Raw genomic sequence first — 16497 nt, 5'->3', positions numbered from 1 at the left:
CCAGCCTCATGGGGGTTTTCATGCTGCCTCTGTAACCTTGATTGCTGGTGAGGGCCCTCAGAAGCCTGGCCATGGGGTGGGGTGGGGAGGGAGTATCTCAAATGGGGACCCTTCCCCCTCCTCTGTGTGTGTCCTTTCCTGCGCTGGCTCATGTAAAAGGTTGGGGACTTTGTTTGCTACACAGTGACTGAGAACTAGAGTCCAGACCAGCAGGTCTCAGTCCAGACTGATGAGATTCATCTAGGAATTTCTGGTCCACTCCTAGCCAAGCTGAATTAGAATCTTAGAAGGCTTGAGCCAGGGAATCTGTTTATTACACAGCTCTAGGCAATTCTGATTCTAGGGCTTTGGAAACTGCTGGCCCAGACCAGCTGTCACAGTAAAAACGACACGGAGCACTGTGACCTAGGACGCACTTAGGTGTGTGTGACTGAGACATGAGTTCACAAGGCAGGAAGTACCCCAGTTACGCGTAGGACACGCTGATGCTTTCTACTCTCTCTTCTATTTTGTTTTTCAAAAATGCCATGCCATTACCCTCTAAATTGATTCCCAGCCTAGTAGGTCACAACCCATAGTTTTAAAATAGTGGTCTAGATGTGGTTTTCACCTCAGATAGTTAAATTTATAGCTTTAAAGTAGAACTGCTTGGAGTCTATCCTCTTCTTTCCCCATGGATGAAAAAGTCTATTTCAATTTAGCTTTGAAAATACAATGTTTTTATTTGAAAGCTACTTCTAACATTGAATAACTTAAAAATATAATTGGAAACATGTGAAATGAGGCACTGTTAGAGTGGAAAGAGCAGGACTAGGAGTGTATCTCCTTGAAGGGAATTTTGTTACGGTAACTTCAGTGTTAGTGTTGAAGGGGTGAATGAAAACCAAACCCATTTAAGATGTTTTTATACATTGCAACCAAATTGTGAGGGAATATGGATAGTGGCTGGTTGCTTTCTTTTCTCTTATATTGTATTGAACCAAAGGAAACAACTTTTTAAGTTAGCTGTAATGGAATTTCGATAGTATATAAACATGTGGAAAATTATTTTCATAGTATTAGTCAACATAGAGAAAAAACAGAGCCCAGAGCACCTTCTAGTGCAGTTCCCATGTGGGGTAACTCACCTCCCCTAAGAGTAAAATGTGATATTAAGTGCAGTTTTCAGACATGTATAAAACACAATAGTTCCAGTTCTTTCTGGGCCCCTGGCCCCAGCGCCTGGCCCTGGTCTGAGCACGTGGAATACCTGGGCTCATCACAGACGTTGGCATTTTTTTTTTTTAATCTCTGTGAATTTTAACAGACATAAAACTCTAGCAAGGATTTTTATAGTAGAATTGGATAGCTTAGTTAACTGTTACAATCAATTATAATGACTTTGCATTGGACATTTCAGATTCTGAATAGAAAAAAAGCAGGCATTTTACTTAACCAACTTAAGGTTAACCAGTGTTTTTCTGAATAAAAATAGAGCATTTGGGCCGGGCACGGTGGCTCACACCTGTAATCCCAGCACTTTGGGATGCCAAAGCAGGTGGATCACCTGAGGTCAGGAGTTCGAGACCAGCCTGGCCAACATGGTGAAACCCTGTCTCTACTAAAAATACAAAAATTAGCTGGGCGTAGTGGCGCACGCCTGTAATCCCAGCTACCCGCGAGGCTGAAGCACAAGAATCACTTGAACCTGGGAAGCGGAGGTTGCAGTGAGCGGAGATCATGCCATTGCACTCCAGCCTAGGCAACAGAGAGATTCTGTCTCAAAAAATATATATAGAGAAGAGAGCATTTGGTTGTATATGAAATATTAAAACATCCTTTGAATTGCAGGTTGCTTTTTTTTGAGACAAGAGTCTCGCTCTGTGGCCCAGGCTGGAGTACAGTGGCGTGATCTCGGCTCACTGCAGCCTCCGCCTCCCAGGTTCAAGTGATTCTCCCGACTCAGCCTCCCGATTAGCTGGGATTACAGGTGTGCGACCATGCCCAGCTAATTTTATTTTTATTTTTAGTAGAGACAGGGTTTCACCATGTTGGCCAGGCTGGTCTCAAACTCCTGACCTCAGGTGATCTGCCCATCTCAGCCTCCCAAAGTGCTGGGATTATAGGAGTGAGCCAACGTGCCCGGCCTGGTTGCTTTTTTTTTAATAACCTCATAATATATATAGAATCTGAATGATGGATTTTTCATTATGCCTTATTGAAGAATTTTTGTTGTTTTGTTAAGGCTGTCTAATTTTCTTTCATTTCGCAAATACTTTTGAGCATCTACTCTCTAACAGGCATTGTTTTAAGCTCTAGGAATACAGCAATGAATAAGACAGATGGGATTTCTGCTCTCCTGGAGCTGACGGTGGGGAGGCAGATAGCAAACAAGTAAATTAATAAGAAAATGTGATGTGCTGAGAATGAAAACAGGTATATAGTGAGTGGTAGGGGCCCTTTAGATTGGGTTTGCTGGGCAGGCCCCTATAGCACAGCGCCATTTAGGATGACCAAGAAGGTGGCCTAAGATGGGGGCAGAGCCTTCTAGGAAGATCAGTTGTGTAAAGGCCCAAGATTGACAGCTCCTTTGTCTGATTTGTTGGCCTTTGAGTGCCAAAGTGGACTCCATAACTGTCAAATGAAGGCTGGGTATGATCTTCTCACTTTGGCACATAAGATAAAAGTGCCATCCTTTTCATGGCTGTGAAGGCTCGATTGTATGGCTGTGCCTTGATGTATTCAACTAGCACCTGCTGGGGGCTGCTTCAGGTGGTGCTACAGTTGATATCCTCGACCATCCATGCCTTTTTTTTTTTTTTTTAACTTTTTTTGAGACAGGGTCTCACTCTGTCGCCCAGGCTGAAGTGCAGTGGTACAATCATAGCTCACTACAGCCTGACTTCTTAGGCTCAATCGATCCTTCCACCTCAACCTCCTGAGTAGCTGAGACTATAGGTGTGTACTACCATGCCCAGCTAATTTTTGTATTTTTTGTAGAGACGGAGTCTCTGGGCACCATGTTTCCCAGGCTGGTCTCCAACTCCTGGGCTCAAGCGATCTGCCTGCCTTAGCCTCCCAAATGCTGGGATTACAGGCATGAGCCACTGTGCCCGGCCAGTCCATCTTTTAATAAGCCTGATTTTAAGTCCAGTATTTTCTTGGGACCGTGGAGAAATAAGTATTCATAAATAATTTACTGTTTATGTTAACCAAACCTTACAGGATAGTCATATTGTCACTGATTAATAATTTTGCTTTGATTTTAAAAAGTGATTTTTTTTTTTTTTTTTTTTTAAGACGGAGTCTTGCTCTGTCTCCAGGCTGGAGTACAGTGGCGTGATCTTGGCTCACTGCAACCCCCGCATCCCGGGTTCAAGCAATTCTGCCTCAGCCTCCTGAGTAGCTGGGACTACAGACGTGCACCACCAAGCTCAGCTAATTTTTGTATTTTTAGTAGAGACAGGGTTTCACCATGTTGGCCAGGACGGTCTCGATCTCTTGACCTCGCGATCTACCCGCCTCGGCCTCCCAAAGTGCTGGGATTACAGGCATGAGCCACCATGCCCGGCCAAAAAAGTGATATTTTAATTGCATTTTTAAAATTCTCATTTTTTCCTGAAGTGGATTATGCCTTTACGGTTGTAGATTTGTGAATTCTGGAAAGTTCAGCAGCTGCAGAGCCCTCTTCTAGTAGCAGACAATGGACCCCATCATCAGCTCCTCTCAGATGGCCATATCAAAGAGGCTGTGCTGTCGAATGCGTCTCTGCTTGAATTAGCATGAATTAACTATTGGCTTTATTCATTATTGTTATTTTACTCGGAGTTGGGGAATGATGGCTAAAAGTTTGTGAATCTATGACTTAAACTCCAAGGATTGGTATAGTAGACCTTTCTGAGATAGTTTCTGAAAAACAGGTTACATATCTCTGCTGCTTTGTGGAAAAGAGGTCAAAGTACTGGTCTATGATGGGTCCCATTTGAGTGGCTTGTTCTGAAGTTGACCTTTCTGATCACTGATTAGTAGTGAAAAAACTTCCCCTGTGAGGTACAGGCTCTCGTACTTCATTAAAAGAGACTCTCTCTGGACTGAAAAGCAAATAAACTCCCTCTCTGGAACTCCGGATGAAAGCACATCTCTCCTGTTGGAGTATAGTATTGTGTGTGAGAGTGTGTGTGTGTGTGTGTTTGCGTGTAGTATTTTTACCACCCACTTTGATAAAGCGTATCTCCACAGCACACAGCACCTTGGCCTGAATCAGCCAAGGACCTATACCTGGGCATTTGGGGGATGCAGTGGCTTGCCTTCTTTTTTCTTTTTGGTAGAGACATGGTCTCACTATGTTGTCCAGGCTGGTCTCAAACTCTTGGCCTCAAGCAATTCTCCTGCCTCAACCTCCCAATGTGCTGGGATTACAAGCATAGTTCTAGGGTACTGGCCAAGTTCTAGGACCTCCTCCCACACCTGCAGAATCAGGAACTCTGGTGGTGAGGGCCCCATATGCATTTTTAAGTCATCATTATATTTTGAGACAGGGTGTTGCTCGGTTGCCCAGGCTGGAGTGCAGTGGCATGATCATAGCTCACCATAGCCTTGAACTCCTGGTCTCCAGCCTTCCTCCTCTCTCAGCCTCCCAAGTAGCTGGGACAACAGGTGTATATCACGGCTAATTTTTTAATTTTTTGTAGAGACACGGTCTCATGATATTGCCCAGGCTGATCTGAAACTCTTAGGCTCAAGCGATCCTCCCACTTCAACCTCCCAAGTAGCTAGGACTGCAGGTGTGTGCCACCAACCCTGGGTAATTTTTACTGAGTTTTGTAGAGACGGGGGTCTACTAGCTCTGTTGTCCAGGCTGATCTCGAACTCCTGGCCTCAAGCAATCCTCCCACCACTTCAGCCTCTCAAAGCACTGGGATTCTGCTTTCTGACGACCCCTCATGTGCAGAATCTGGGTGGTGGCCTCTGAGGTTTTCTAACCCAGCAGACATGGCTTGAGGATGTCAAAAGTTTGGTTCCCTCAACAGCTATATACTTTGAGTGCCTGCTTGGTGCTAGGCGGAAACCAGAGGCTAGGGGATTTTGTTCTTGGCTGTACAAGCCTTTTGGAGGACTATGGCAGCTATTTCGTGTTTGCTGAGAATCTCTTTTCTTTTTGGAGGACTGAAGATAACTAAGTGATGTGCTGCTTTGAAATCAGAAAAGTGTAAGAAGCGCCAGGATCCAAAGAGTTCTAGAGATACAGAGAGTGGGAGTGAGGATATGTAAGAGTCTGGAAAATAGCAGAGGTGATCCAGGCTTTGGTTTCAGTTCCCATTTCATTTTGGAGGCCAGTCATTTGCTTTGAATGGGGTCTACCGCCCAAGGTTACTGGGTGCTGCATTTCCCAAGGGCAGTGGTGTGAGGTACTGAAGCTTAGGGGTCAGAAGTCCGGCTGAGTGTTACCTCACTCTTGAGACAAATTACTCAACTTCTCTGTGCTGCTTCCCTTGTCTGTGAAATAAATCCAAGCTCTGCAGGGCAAGGCCCATGTGTGTTCATTCTCCAGTGTGTCCCCAGCACTCCTCACAGGGCCTGTCACAGAGTTAGCATCCAATGTCTAATTACCCGGGTCATTCTTGTATCTCACATTGAGGACTTGGGTTGAACAGGGTTTTTATGTTTTGATCACAAAGTATTGCTTAACTAACTAATTATTGTATTCAAAAAACATACATCTCCTGAGTTGTTTCTTACCTTTCTGTTCAGGGTAAGGGGACAGGGACATTCCCATGGTCTCCAGGTAGCATTCGATGTTATGAAAACCTGGATTCCAGGAGCTCAGGTTCTTTCTGTGAGTTGATGTTCATGGCCGCTGTTTTGGGAGCAGCCTTGTCCAGGGCAAGGTCACCACTGCCCTCCTTTTCCTGTCTCCTCCCCAGGTACAATTTTGTGATGCTGGCCCTGTCCTCCTCATTCCTGGTGTTATCCTATCTCTTGACCCGTTGGTGTGGCAGCGTGGGCTTCATCTTGGCCAACTGCTTTAACATGGGCATTCGGATCACACAGAGCCTTTGCTTCATCCACTGCTACTACCGAAGGAGCCCCCACAGGCCCCTGGCTGGCCTGCACCTATCGCCAGTCCTGCTCGGGACATTTGCCCTCAGTGGTGGGGTTACTGCTGTTTCGGAGGTGAGACTCCCTGAGCCATCATGCCACATGCTTCTGCAGCTGCCCCGCTGTCTCTCCCGCTAGGCCTCCTCTTCCCGGGTTTTTGCCTCCTCCTGTCCCCACCCCAGGCCTCTAGGGCAGCATCTTCTGATAATGTGACAAGAGAATGTTGCCAATGGGGAAACAATGGACCTGCAGTATGGCTGTTATGCCTTTTATCTGACTTAGAAGCTGGAACCACAGCTGTCTTCCCTGGCTGGTCCCAGAGGAAGGAGGTATAGACTGAGGAACAGGCACTGACGATGGTTTCTTTCCCCAGGTATTCCTCTGCTGTGAGCAGGGCTGGCCAGCCAGACTGGCACACATTGCTGTGGGGGCCTTCTGTCTGGGAGCAACTCTCGGGACAGCATTCCTCACAGAGACCAAGCTGATCCATTTCCTCAGGACTCAGTTAGGTGTGCCCAGATGCACTGACAAAATGACGTGACTTCAGGGAAGCCTGGACACCCGAGGCACCTGGACCAGCTGTGGGTAGTTCTGTGGGTGGAACACATTCTGTGTAAGAGCCCCACTGAGGGCTCTGCAGCGGAGTGACAGCAACCCCAGAGATAAGGCACCAGAGACTGCCACTGCATGAGACACCTGTGACCATTCGAAGTCTGAAATGCGGGGGAGGAGTTTCATTTTTAAGTGAAGACCAAAAGCCCTTTAAAAATAATAGTTTTTTATCATTTTATAGTAATCAGCATTTTCTCTTTTACTAATGTACTCATTCCTTTTGCGTATGATTGGCCTTTGGAGCTACATGCTCCAACAAACTATATCTTAATTGTTAACTGTTAATAATTATCTGGCCCAGAAAAAGAGATGCAGCGATTTTACCCTTCACAGGAATATTGAAATTCTTCTGTAAAAGAGAGAGAGAAACCTCTCTCTTTCATGCACCACATGGAAACACAGTGTGGCCCTGAAGTTGTGGCTTTCTTTGTGTCAAAACTGTGGTCTGAGTTTTTAGAGAAGGAAAAATGCTACTCAGTGAGAAATCCAAGAAATGAAACCAGGAGGGTTTTCAGATCACATTTCCCAGAGTGAGTTCGGGAGAATCTTGCCTGTCGTGATCACACTGTTTCCCGCCGCCCCAGGTCAGCACATACTTGACCCAGAGTGGGCTCTCAGGATTTGTTGATTGAAGGGTGGGTGAAAGCTGGCTGGAGACTCCTGGCCTGGCCACCTGCAAGAGGCGGACTTTGAAGAAAACTGTGATCCAGTTGAGCCACTTTGTCCCTGAGGGGAATGCTGCTTTGCAGCTTTCTGTAACTTCTCACATGGGAATTGCACTGGTGACAGATAAGGTTTAACAGATGTACTTTTTTATCCTCAGAATAAGACAGGGCAAACTCTATATGGCTAGTATTACTGAGTCAGGTCCCTCCCGTTGACCCATTAATTCCAGCATTGATCAATACAACCAAATTCCAGCCCCAGGACAAGAGTGGCAGGCATGGGGTCCTGGTACTCCAGGCTACAGTGTGAGCCCAGGCGTTCTGCACCTTGCAGCCTGCACACTGCAGGTGAAATCATGAGCAGTGTTCTGGAGTGTGAAGTGTTTTTATTTTTTTGTTAATGTATTAATTCCTTTTAGATATTAACCCCCCTCAGAACTACATGCACAAACTATAACTTGGATGTTAATAATCCTGTCACTCAGTGCCCCAAACCTTCTGTGTCTACATCTAGAGAGAGGGCCAGTAAGGGCAACTCCTATCATGCATTAAAATGCATGTATTTAAATCTGCTTGCCCAGAGCCAGTACCCAGGGGCTAAGGATTAAGACCTGTCAGTACACCAAGACTGGGGCCCAGTCACCTGGCAGGTTTTTATCTACTCAGAGGGAGAATGCTTTGCACTAAGTGGGAGAAAAGCAGCTAAATGCAAGGTGTCCTGAGCAATTAGAGGACCTCCAAAGCATGGCCTCAGTCATGCCTTCATCGGGCAAGGTCAGGCCAGCTCAGAAAAATGGATGGTCCCATAGGGTCAAGTGGAGCACACACGGAAGGCAGTCCTCCTTCCCTCCCATGTCCTTTCTCTGTCCCTGGCATCCACAGAAAGGGACCTTCAGTCCTCATGAGCTGCTTCTCTGCAGCTGCTGATCACCCTCCCAGAACCCTGCACCTATCCCGTGCCCACCTGACCCCAGACTCAAGCATGATCCTCATTCTACCTGCCTCGGAATCACCTGGATTGCAAGTCAGAACATGGCTTCCCAGGACCCACTCCAGGCCTTCAGGGTCTGTGTCTCCCAGGAGGAGGGCTCTGAGATTGGCTTTTCTGGCAAGCCCACGTGGCTTTGATGCCACCGAGGTTGGCATGCCCCATTGTCTTCCTTCGTGACAGGCCCAGGACCATCATGCTCATGCTCACAGTGCCTGTTCTCTGCTCCAGGAACAGAGCTGCTGCTCTACAAGCGGCCTTGTGACTCCGGGGTCTCTGGGAGCAGGACTCCCCAGGCTTGTGCTCTCTCAGCTTGAGAGAGGCTCTATGTCTGAAGGCAGTGCTCACTCTCTCATCCCTCCCCTGCTGTTCGCCCAGTGCTGCTGTCAGGGCCAGCTCCTCTTGAAAGACAGCCAGCCGCAAAGGCAGCCCAGGGCTTCTTCCGGTGTCCTGCTTCCCTGTATCTAGGGAGAGTTGTACATGTGCCTGCGTGTTTTCCCAGGACTAGCCCTGCCACCTGGGCTGTCAGCACTTTGGCAGCAGGTCCTCTGTGGTTCTCTGCCTCTGGCGCCTCCCTAAAGCTCAGCTGGACCTGACCAGGCCTCTGGCATTTCCCCTGCTGGACCCCCTAGAGCCACAGCTGTGCCTCAGAGAGCTTGCATACATGTGGGCCAGCCTGCCTCACTTTACCCAAGCGGATTTGGGGAGCAGAAATCATACTTTTGGCTTTCAATACCACTTATAGTGAGGCTACTTCTCCATGGAAACAAGTCTCTGAGGCACAACCTTTATGAAAGGAAGGAGCGTTCGTTGGTGAGAAGAACAGTATCGCTGACTTCCTGTGCTCCTCTGGCCACAGGTAACTGTTGGTCACTTCAGATTTGGCTTGGGGTCTCTCAGTGAGGAGCTGCTGCTGTGCTGTTTAATGCTTACCTGATGGCAACTTCTGGCTCTGGAACTGCTACTCTGCCCTGTTCCCAGCCACTTCCCAACCTGATTCAAGCAGGGCCCCTCCTTCCTCCTGTCTTTCTTTCTTTCTTTCTTTCTCTATTTATTTATTTATTTATTTATTTATTGAGACAGAGTCTCACTCTGTCGCCCAGGCTGGAGTGCAGTAGCGCGATCTCGGCTCACTGCGAGCTCTGCTTCCTGGGTTCAAGCGATTCTCTTGCCTCAGCCTCCTGAGTAGCTGGGACTACAGGCGCCTGCCACCACACCCGGCTAATTTTTGTATTTTTAGTAGAGACAGGGTTTCACCATATTGGCCAGGCTGGTCTTGAACTCCTGACCTTGTGATCTGCCCACCTCAGCCTCCCAAAGTGCTGGGATTACAGGTGTGAGCCACCGCTCCTGGCCTATTCTTTTCTTTTCAGAGACAAGGTCTCACTCTCTCCTCTCACCCAGGCTGGAGTGCAGTGGTGTCATCATAGCTCATTGCAGCCTCAAACTCCTGGGCTCAAGCAATCCTCCCACCTCAGCCTCCTGAGTAGCTGGGATCACAGGTGTGTGCTACCTCACCCAGCTAATTTCTAATTTTTTTTGGTAGAGACTGGATCTCACTGTTGCCTTGAACTCCTGGGCTCAAGTGATCCTCCTGCCTCAGCCTCCCAAAGTGCTGGGATTCCAGACCAGCCATTTTTTTTCCTTAATCATGCATTCCTGTTGCTAGTTTCACATCAGTCCCCTGGTTTAATAAGAAATAAAATATTTTCTTCACACTTTTGAAAAGACCTTTCTTCTTTCATACCCCTTCTCCCTCCAAAAGGGACAAAAATTCTTTAATTTCATAAGGAGGGTAGGTAAGTAACTTGAGGATGTGAACCTTTGGTGTTCCTCAGCTGGAACGTTTCTCTCTCCGTTGATGTTGTAGCTGGGACTGGGCTTCTTGACTTTGGAAGAGGGTTGGTGTCCTGGCCTGTGCCACAGAACCTCCTGTGTCTGGGACTGAAAGGCCTGTGGTGTCTCCTTTGCTCCTCTCCCCGTCCCCCCTTAAGCTGTATTTCCCGTTGTTTGTGGGACTTCTCTCCTGTCTTCTCCATCTGGCCTGGTCCTTGTTTTGTTTGTTTATTAAACGGCCATTCCTTGAAAAGTCAGGACTAGTTTCAGCACAGAGCAGGGCAAGTGTGTGATTTCAGGGGGTCTAGGACAGCCCCTTCACTCTAATATCCTCCTCCATCAGGTGATAGAATTTCCTTTCACCTAGTTCAAAGACTGTTATTTCCAGAATTAGAGAGGATACTGGAAATTCAGATTCCGCAGAGAACTCGGTGACTCATTCACACTAAGATGTAAAATAACCCCATCAAGATTTATTTCCTTTTTGTTCTCTAGTGGGAGGAAAAAAGAAAAAAGAATTCTTTGCCGGGCCAGGCGTTGTGGCTTGCGCCTATAATCTCAACACTTTCGGAGACTGAAGCAAGAGGATTGCTTGAGCCCGGGATTTTGAGACCAACCTGGGCAACACAGGGAGACCCCATCTCTACAAAAAAATTTCAAAACTAGCTGGGCGTGGTGGCACGCACCTGTAGTTCCTACACGGGAGGCTGAGGTGCAAAGGATTGCTTGAGCCCAGGATTTCAAGGCTGCAATGAGCATGTTCGCGCTCCAACCTGGATGACAGAGCAAGACCCTGTCCCCCCCTTCCAAAAAAAAAAAAATTATTTCCTGAGCAGCTTTTGATGTTGAGGAAGAGACAGGCAGGAGCTGGGAGCATCCAGAACCTGGAGGAGGAGGGGCTCAGGTGAGAGGCTGGGCAGGCCCGGAAGGTGGGAGCTGTGAGTGTTGCTGTGTGGCCTCTGGGATGGATGGAGTTCAGTTCACAGTGGGAAATCAGGGGCAGCATGATCCCTGGCCTAGTCTTAGAAGAGCCGTGGCTGAAAACGGGGTGGGGACTAAAGAAGAGAGAGAATCCGAACAGGGGATACCCTTCACATATTTTATTTATTTTTTGAGAGAGTCTCGCTCTGTTGCCCGGGCTGGAGTGCAGTGGTGCGATCTTGGCTCACAGCAACTTCTGCCTCCCAGGTGCAAGCAATTCTCGTGCCTCAGCCTCCCAGTAGCTGGGACTGCAGGCATGCACCACCACACCTGGCTAATTTTTGTATTTTTAGTAGAGACGGGGTTTCACCATGTTGGCCAGGCTGGTCTGGAACTCCTGACCGCAAGTGATCTGCCTGCCTCCGCCTCCCAAAGTGCTGGGATTACAGGCGTGAGCCACCGCGCCTGGCCTCCTTCACATATTTACACACTCCTGCAGTTTATGGGGGCCAGGCACCGATGGCAAGTGAGACGGGTGTGCAGGGGGCTTGCTAGTGAGGAGAGCTTCCACCAGCAGCTCGATCCTGAGCACCTTTGGGAGCTGACCCACGGACTCATGAAGCTGCTTGCACAAGGTTCTCAGTGGCCCTAAGGAAGAGTTCTGGAAGGCACACTGGAAGCCGGGAGGCCTGTGGAGCCTGTCAGAAAGGACCAGATTTGGAAAGAAGATGAGCTAAGGCTCAAGTATCAGGGGTGCCCTAGAAATTTCTCAAAGACAATGAAACACAATGGACTAGAAAAAGCAACTGAAAGCTGGGCGCAGTGGCTCACGCCTATAATCCCAGCACTTTGGGAGGCCGAGGCAGGTGGATCACCTGAGGTCAGGAGTTTGAGACCAGTCTGGCCAACATGGTGAAACCCCGTCACTACTAAAAATGCAAAAATTAGCCGGGCATGGTGGCAGATGCCTGTAATTCCAGCTACTCAGGAGGCTGAGGCAGGAGAGTCACTTGAACCCGGGAGGCAGAGGTTGCAGTGAGCCAAGATCGCGCCACTGCGCTCCAGCCTGCGTGACAGAGCGAGACTCTGTTTCCAAAAAAATAAGTAAAAAAGAAAAAAAAAAAAGCAACTGAACAAGATCACTACTCTAAAATTTATTTACTGAATATTCCATGAGTGTCCAGGAAGTAACTGAGACTTGTGTATTTAATTTGGAAATGAGACTTCTGAGACAATCAGATGCAGACGAAAAATTATTTGCTTCACTATTATTTACTTACCTGAGTGAATTGGTCCTTAATGTTGTAAATATTTCATTTGCTAACTAGCTTTCAAGGTAGCAGAAAAGGTGTTTTACTTGAAGAATTTGAGGAGAGGGAAGACTTACTGATTTGCATTATCAGTCAGTCCCCAATTACCTTGGCATAATCAGTCCCATTATTTAGTGTTACTCATTTTTAACCAGAACTGTCTGGGTGTATCAGAGCACAATTGGGAAGATGGGCTCTTAATGTAGTTCAGCCTCCTTTAGGGGCCTAATGAAGGAAGACTTATAAATACTTCTTAATTATCCTTCAGATGAATTAGCAGCAGTTAGCCCTTGTTCCAGTGCAGTCGATTCTTCACCAGTTGACTTTTCCATTCTTCTTGGGAAGCGTAGCTTAAAAAGAAAGTGCTGGAGGTGAGATGTGCGAATTAGGTCTTTCCTTGCAAGTCATAGATGCTCGGCAAAGGAAGTGTGCCCGGAACTCTGTCCCTACCTCTGCAGGCTCCACACACATGTTTGGAGACCCCACCCCCAGCTTGTGGAACCTATTGCAGTATATCATGTCCCATGTTGAACACAATCATATATAAGGATAAGGACACAAGAGTGGTGGCTGCCTAACTGATATGGTGGTATGTTCTGTAGCAATTGAAAAAGCATTGAAAAAGCAATTTTGAAACGTTCTATTTCGGAGCCAGTAAATTTTGTCTTCATCTCATTTCTGAGGGGCCTGAAGAGTTAAAGGGCCCTGGGTGCTCCACCTGTGAGGCCGAATGAACACTGGGCCCTGGGCGCTTAGGAAGGAGGGAAGGGGATGCCAGGAGCAGGGAGGTGGTGCCTGGAGGCTGCCTCGCTGTGAGGCTGGCAGGGGCCAGGCTCTGGGGCAGCTCCCAGCCCTCTCTGCTTCTCCCGGCTTCACCGTGGGGTGATTCTCATTTTTCCTGGGGCCCAGACAGCAGGCCAGCCCTCAGGCTGGTGGGCAGTGAGAGAAGGAGGACCCAGACATGGCTACTGCTCTCAGGGTAGAGTCCTAGGCACTTCCACTGAGGGGGCAGTCTCTCACCTTTTACTTCCAGCCCCCAGCCCCCTCCCTCCTCCTTGCTTCTGAGTGCAAAGCTCCTGCAGGAGAAATGGAACTGGTACAGGTTATCTTTATAAGACAGCCACTGTAGATCACAGGTCATACATTAGCCAGTAGATGGGCCACCCTGGCCTGAGCAGCATTTGCTAGGTGTAGGCCAGTCAGAGTGGCACAGTTCATCCCTCATCGCCCCTTCCCCGGGGAGCTGCATGGGGACCCGTGACATAACAGCTGACTTGTGAAGGAATCTTCTAGACCACTTCCCTGTCACATTTCTTCTCTCCCTCCAATAAATGTGTCCCAATGTTATGACCCTATTGACTCTACTGTCACAATGTTGACAAAGGGGTTTGGCAGAGGCCACCTGGGTTCACAGTGCTCAGTGGGAAAGAGACCTGAAAAACTGGCAACTCCTGGTCCTTCCTTCCTAGCGGCCTCTCACCTTTAATCTGCTCTGCAGTGCCCCATCACAGGTTGGGGCCTTGGAACAGGCTCGGGAGCTGTCATCGCAGTCAGTGAGCAGTGACTAATTAAGACACGGCTGCATTAGTCACATTGGAGGTGACAACTGAGCAGCATGTTTCTGGTTAATGTCTGGGAGATCCTGACACACTTTCCAATTATGTGGAACTAATAGTGTGCGGCTTCCACGTGGCCATGTGGGGTGGGAGAGCAGGGGGAGCCTGAAATGAAAGCATGACTGTCGGCGGGCAGCGCCGGTTTTGTTCCCGGCTCATCTACTCCTCACTTCTTTGCCCTTTCATTTGAAAATCACAAAAGGTAACACCAGGGGAATGGCATAAGGGGTGCCAGAGGACCTCTTTCAGAAGGCTTTTGTTGTCCACCACTGTTCCCAGGAGAATTCTGAAAATATTCAGAGGGAAGCTGGTGATGTAGGAGCCGGTCCTTTCACCAGGTGCAGACGAAAAACCCAGCCTCGCCAGCCTTGGAGCACACTCTTATCTTCCCTCACCAGAGCCCGGCAGGGCCATGTAGGGAGAACCACAAAGACCCAGAGAATCAAGACATTGCAGCCAGAAGGAAAACAGAGCTCTTCTCCTCCACACAGAATCCCAACCAAACTAGAGAATGCTGCTAAAATAGCTATCCTTTTTGTTTCCCCTAGGACATTAACACAAGAATTTTATGAACAAACTGGGATAGCATGGTGTGTTTAATGTTCCTGAACTAGAGCTGAAGGTTTCTGTCTTCCCCACATGGCTTCTGAGATCCCCAAGTGGCATCTCTCTAATGACGAGAGAATGTTCTTGCAGATGTGCAGATGTCGGGCTGTGGGGGGCCACAGAAGGGACAGAGTGACTTGCATTTGTTTATTTTGTAACCATGATGGAAACCATGTGGAGCTCTGGCTGCCCGGTGGGGCTGGTGCACAGGATGCCCAAGCACAGTGGTGACTTGTCTTTGCCTGCTCTCAGCTCTGCCTGCCGCAGATCTGCAAGCACAGGGCCAAGCGCCAGGCTCTGGGTGGAAGGACCCCAGGGGTGCCCTGTCTTCAGCACTTCTTCCATCTGCACCATCATTGGAGAAATCCACCTGCGACCATGTCTTTTATTTTAGTTTTTTTTTTTTTTTAGATAGGGTCTTGCTCTGTTGCCCAGGCTGGAGTGCAGTGGCATGACCATAGCTCCCTGCAGCCTTAATCTACTGGGCTCAAGAGATCCTCCCACCTCAGCCTCCTGAGTACCTGCCTAATTTTTTTTTTTTTAATTTTTAGTAGAGACAGTCTCACTATGTTGCCCAGACTGGTCTTACACTCCTAAGCTCAAGTGATCCTCCCAGCTTGGCCTCCCAAAGTGCTGGGATTACAGGCGTGAGCCACTGCTCCCAGCCTGTGTCTTTTTTTTTTTTGAGATGGAATCTCACTCTGTCACCCAGGCTGGGGTGCAGTGGCGCAATCTCAGGTCACTGCAACCTCTGCCTCCCAGGCTCAAGTGACTCTCCTGCCTCAGCCTGCCGAATAGTTGGGATTACAGGTGCCCACCACCACACCCAGCTAATTTTTTTAAAGTATTTTTATTAGAGATGGGGTTTCACCATTTTGGCCAGGCTGGTCTTGAACTCCTGACTTCAAGTGACCCTCCCACCTTAGCCTCCCAAAGTGCTGGGATTACAGGCATGAGCCGCCATGCCCGGCCCTGTGTCTGTCTTTTGAAGTACACGAACAGGGTTTTGCTTCATGTGTATTTCATCTTCTAAATGGCACAACATGTTGCATCCATGCCTTCCATTATACTTCCCCACCCCCACCCAACTGCCCTTCTCAAATTCGTGGGTGGCCTTGAACAAGTCTCCCTCACTCCAGCAGTTACAGAGCCCTGAGCATGTGCCAGGTTTGTGGGGAGACACATTTTACAGGTGTTACCTGTGAGATCTTCACAACAGACTCCATCTATTATCTATGGGCTACAGGTGAGGAAACTGAGGCACAGAGAAGTGACTCGATTTTCCCTGAGCCACACAGCTGGGAAGAACACGGCACAGCTGGGGTCAACCCCTGGACTGTCTGATTACACAGCCCCCTTTAGCTCTGGGCTAATTTCCCCCTTCTATTATTATTATTATCATTATTGTTATTATTATTTCATTTTACTTTTTTTGTGACAGTCTTGCTCTATCACCCAGGCTGGAGTGCAGTGGCATGATCTCAGCTCACTGCAACCTCCACCTCCCAGGTTCAAGCAGTTCTCCTGCCTCAGCCTCCTGAGTAGCTGGGATTACAGGTGTGCACCACCACACCCAACTAATTTTTGTATGTTTAGTAGAGATGGGGTTTTGCATGTGGTCAGGCTGGTTTTGAACTCCTGGCCTCAAGCAACCCACCCACCTTGGCCTCCCAAAGTGCTAGAATTACAGGCGTGAGCCACCACGGCCGGCCAAGTTCCTCCCTCTATTAAAGCCCAGGAGTTTGAGACCAGCCTGGGCCACATAGGGAGATTCTGTTTCTATAAATAATAAAAAATTAGCTGGGCGTGGTGGCTCTCGCCTGTGGTCCCAGCTACTCAGGAGGCTGAGGTGGGAAGATCACTGG

The 16497-nt window shown here is 48.4% G+C and overlaps 1 protein-coding gene across 8 annotated transcripts in view; it reads left to right on the top strand.

Moving 5' to 3' along the window:
* The window catches only part of RFT1 (RFT1 homolog), a 63651-nt gene that overhangs the window by 31965 nt on the left and 15189 nt on the right, over positions 1-16497 (top strand). For 6 of the 8 annotated variants that reach the window (XM_003818742.5, XM_055110056.2, XM_034956661.3 and 3 more), the window contains 2 exons: positions 5904-6153; positions 6452-6874. The exons of the other annotated variants lie outside the window; for them this stretch is intronic. In XM_003818742.5, the coding sequence (XP_003818790.2) occupies positions 5904-6153; positions 6452-6619 (418 nt within the window). In that variant the 3' untranslated portion in view covers positions 6620-6874. Of the gene's footprint in view, positions 1-5903; positions 6154-6451; positions 6875-16497 lie in introns of those variants that run through there. 8 annotated transcript variants of the gene reach the window in all.

The sequence above is a fragment of the Pan paniscus genome, chromosome 2 (genome assembly GCF_029289425.2).
Source record: "Pan paniscus chromosome 2, NHGRI_mPanPan1-v2.0_pri, whole genome shotgun sequence".
Taxonomy (NCBI): Eukaryota; Metazoa; Chordata; class Mammalia; order Primates; family Hominidae; genus Pan; species Pan paniscus.
Note: the sequence above shows the minus strand (reverse complement) of the source record. Positions and strands in the feature narration are given on the sequence as shown.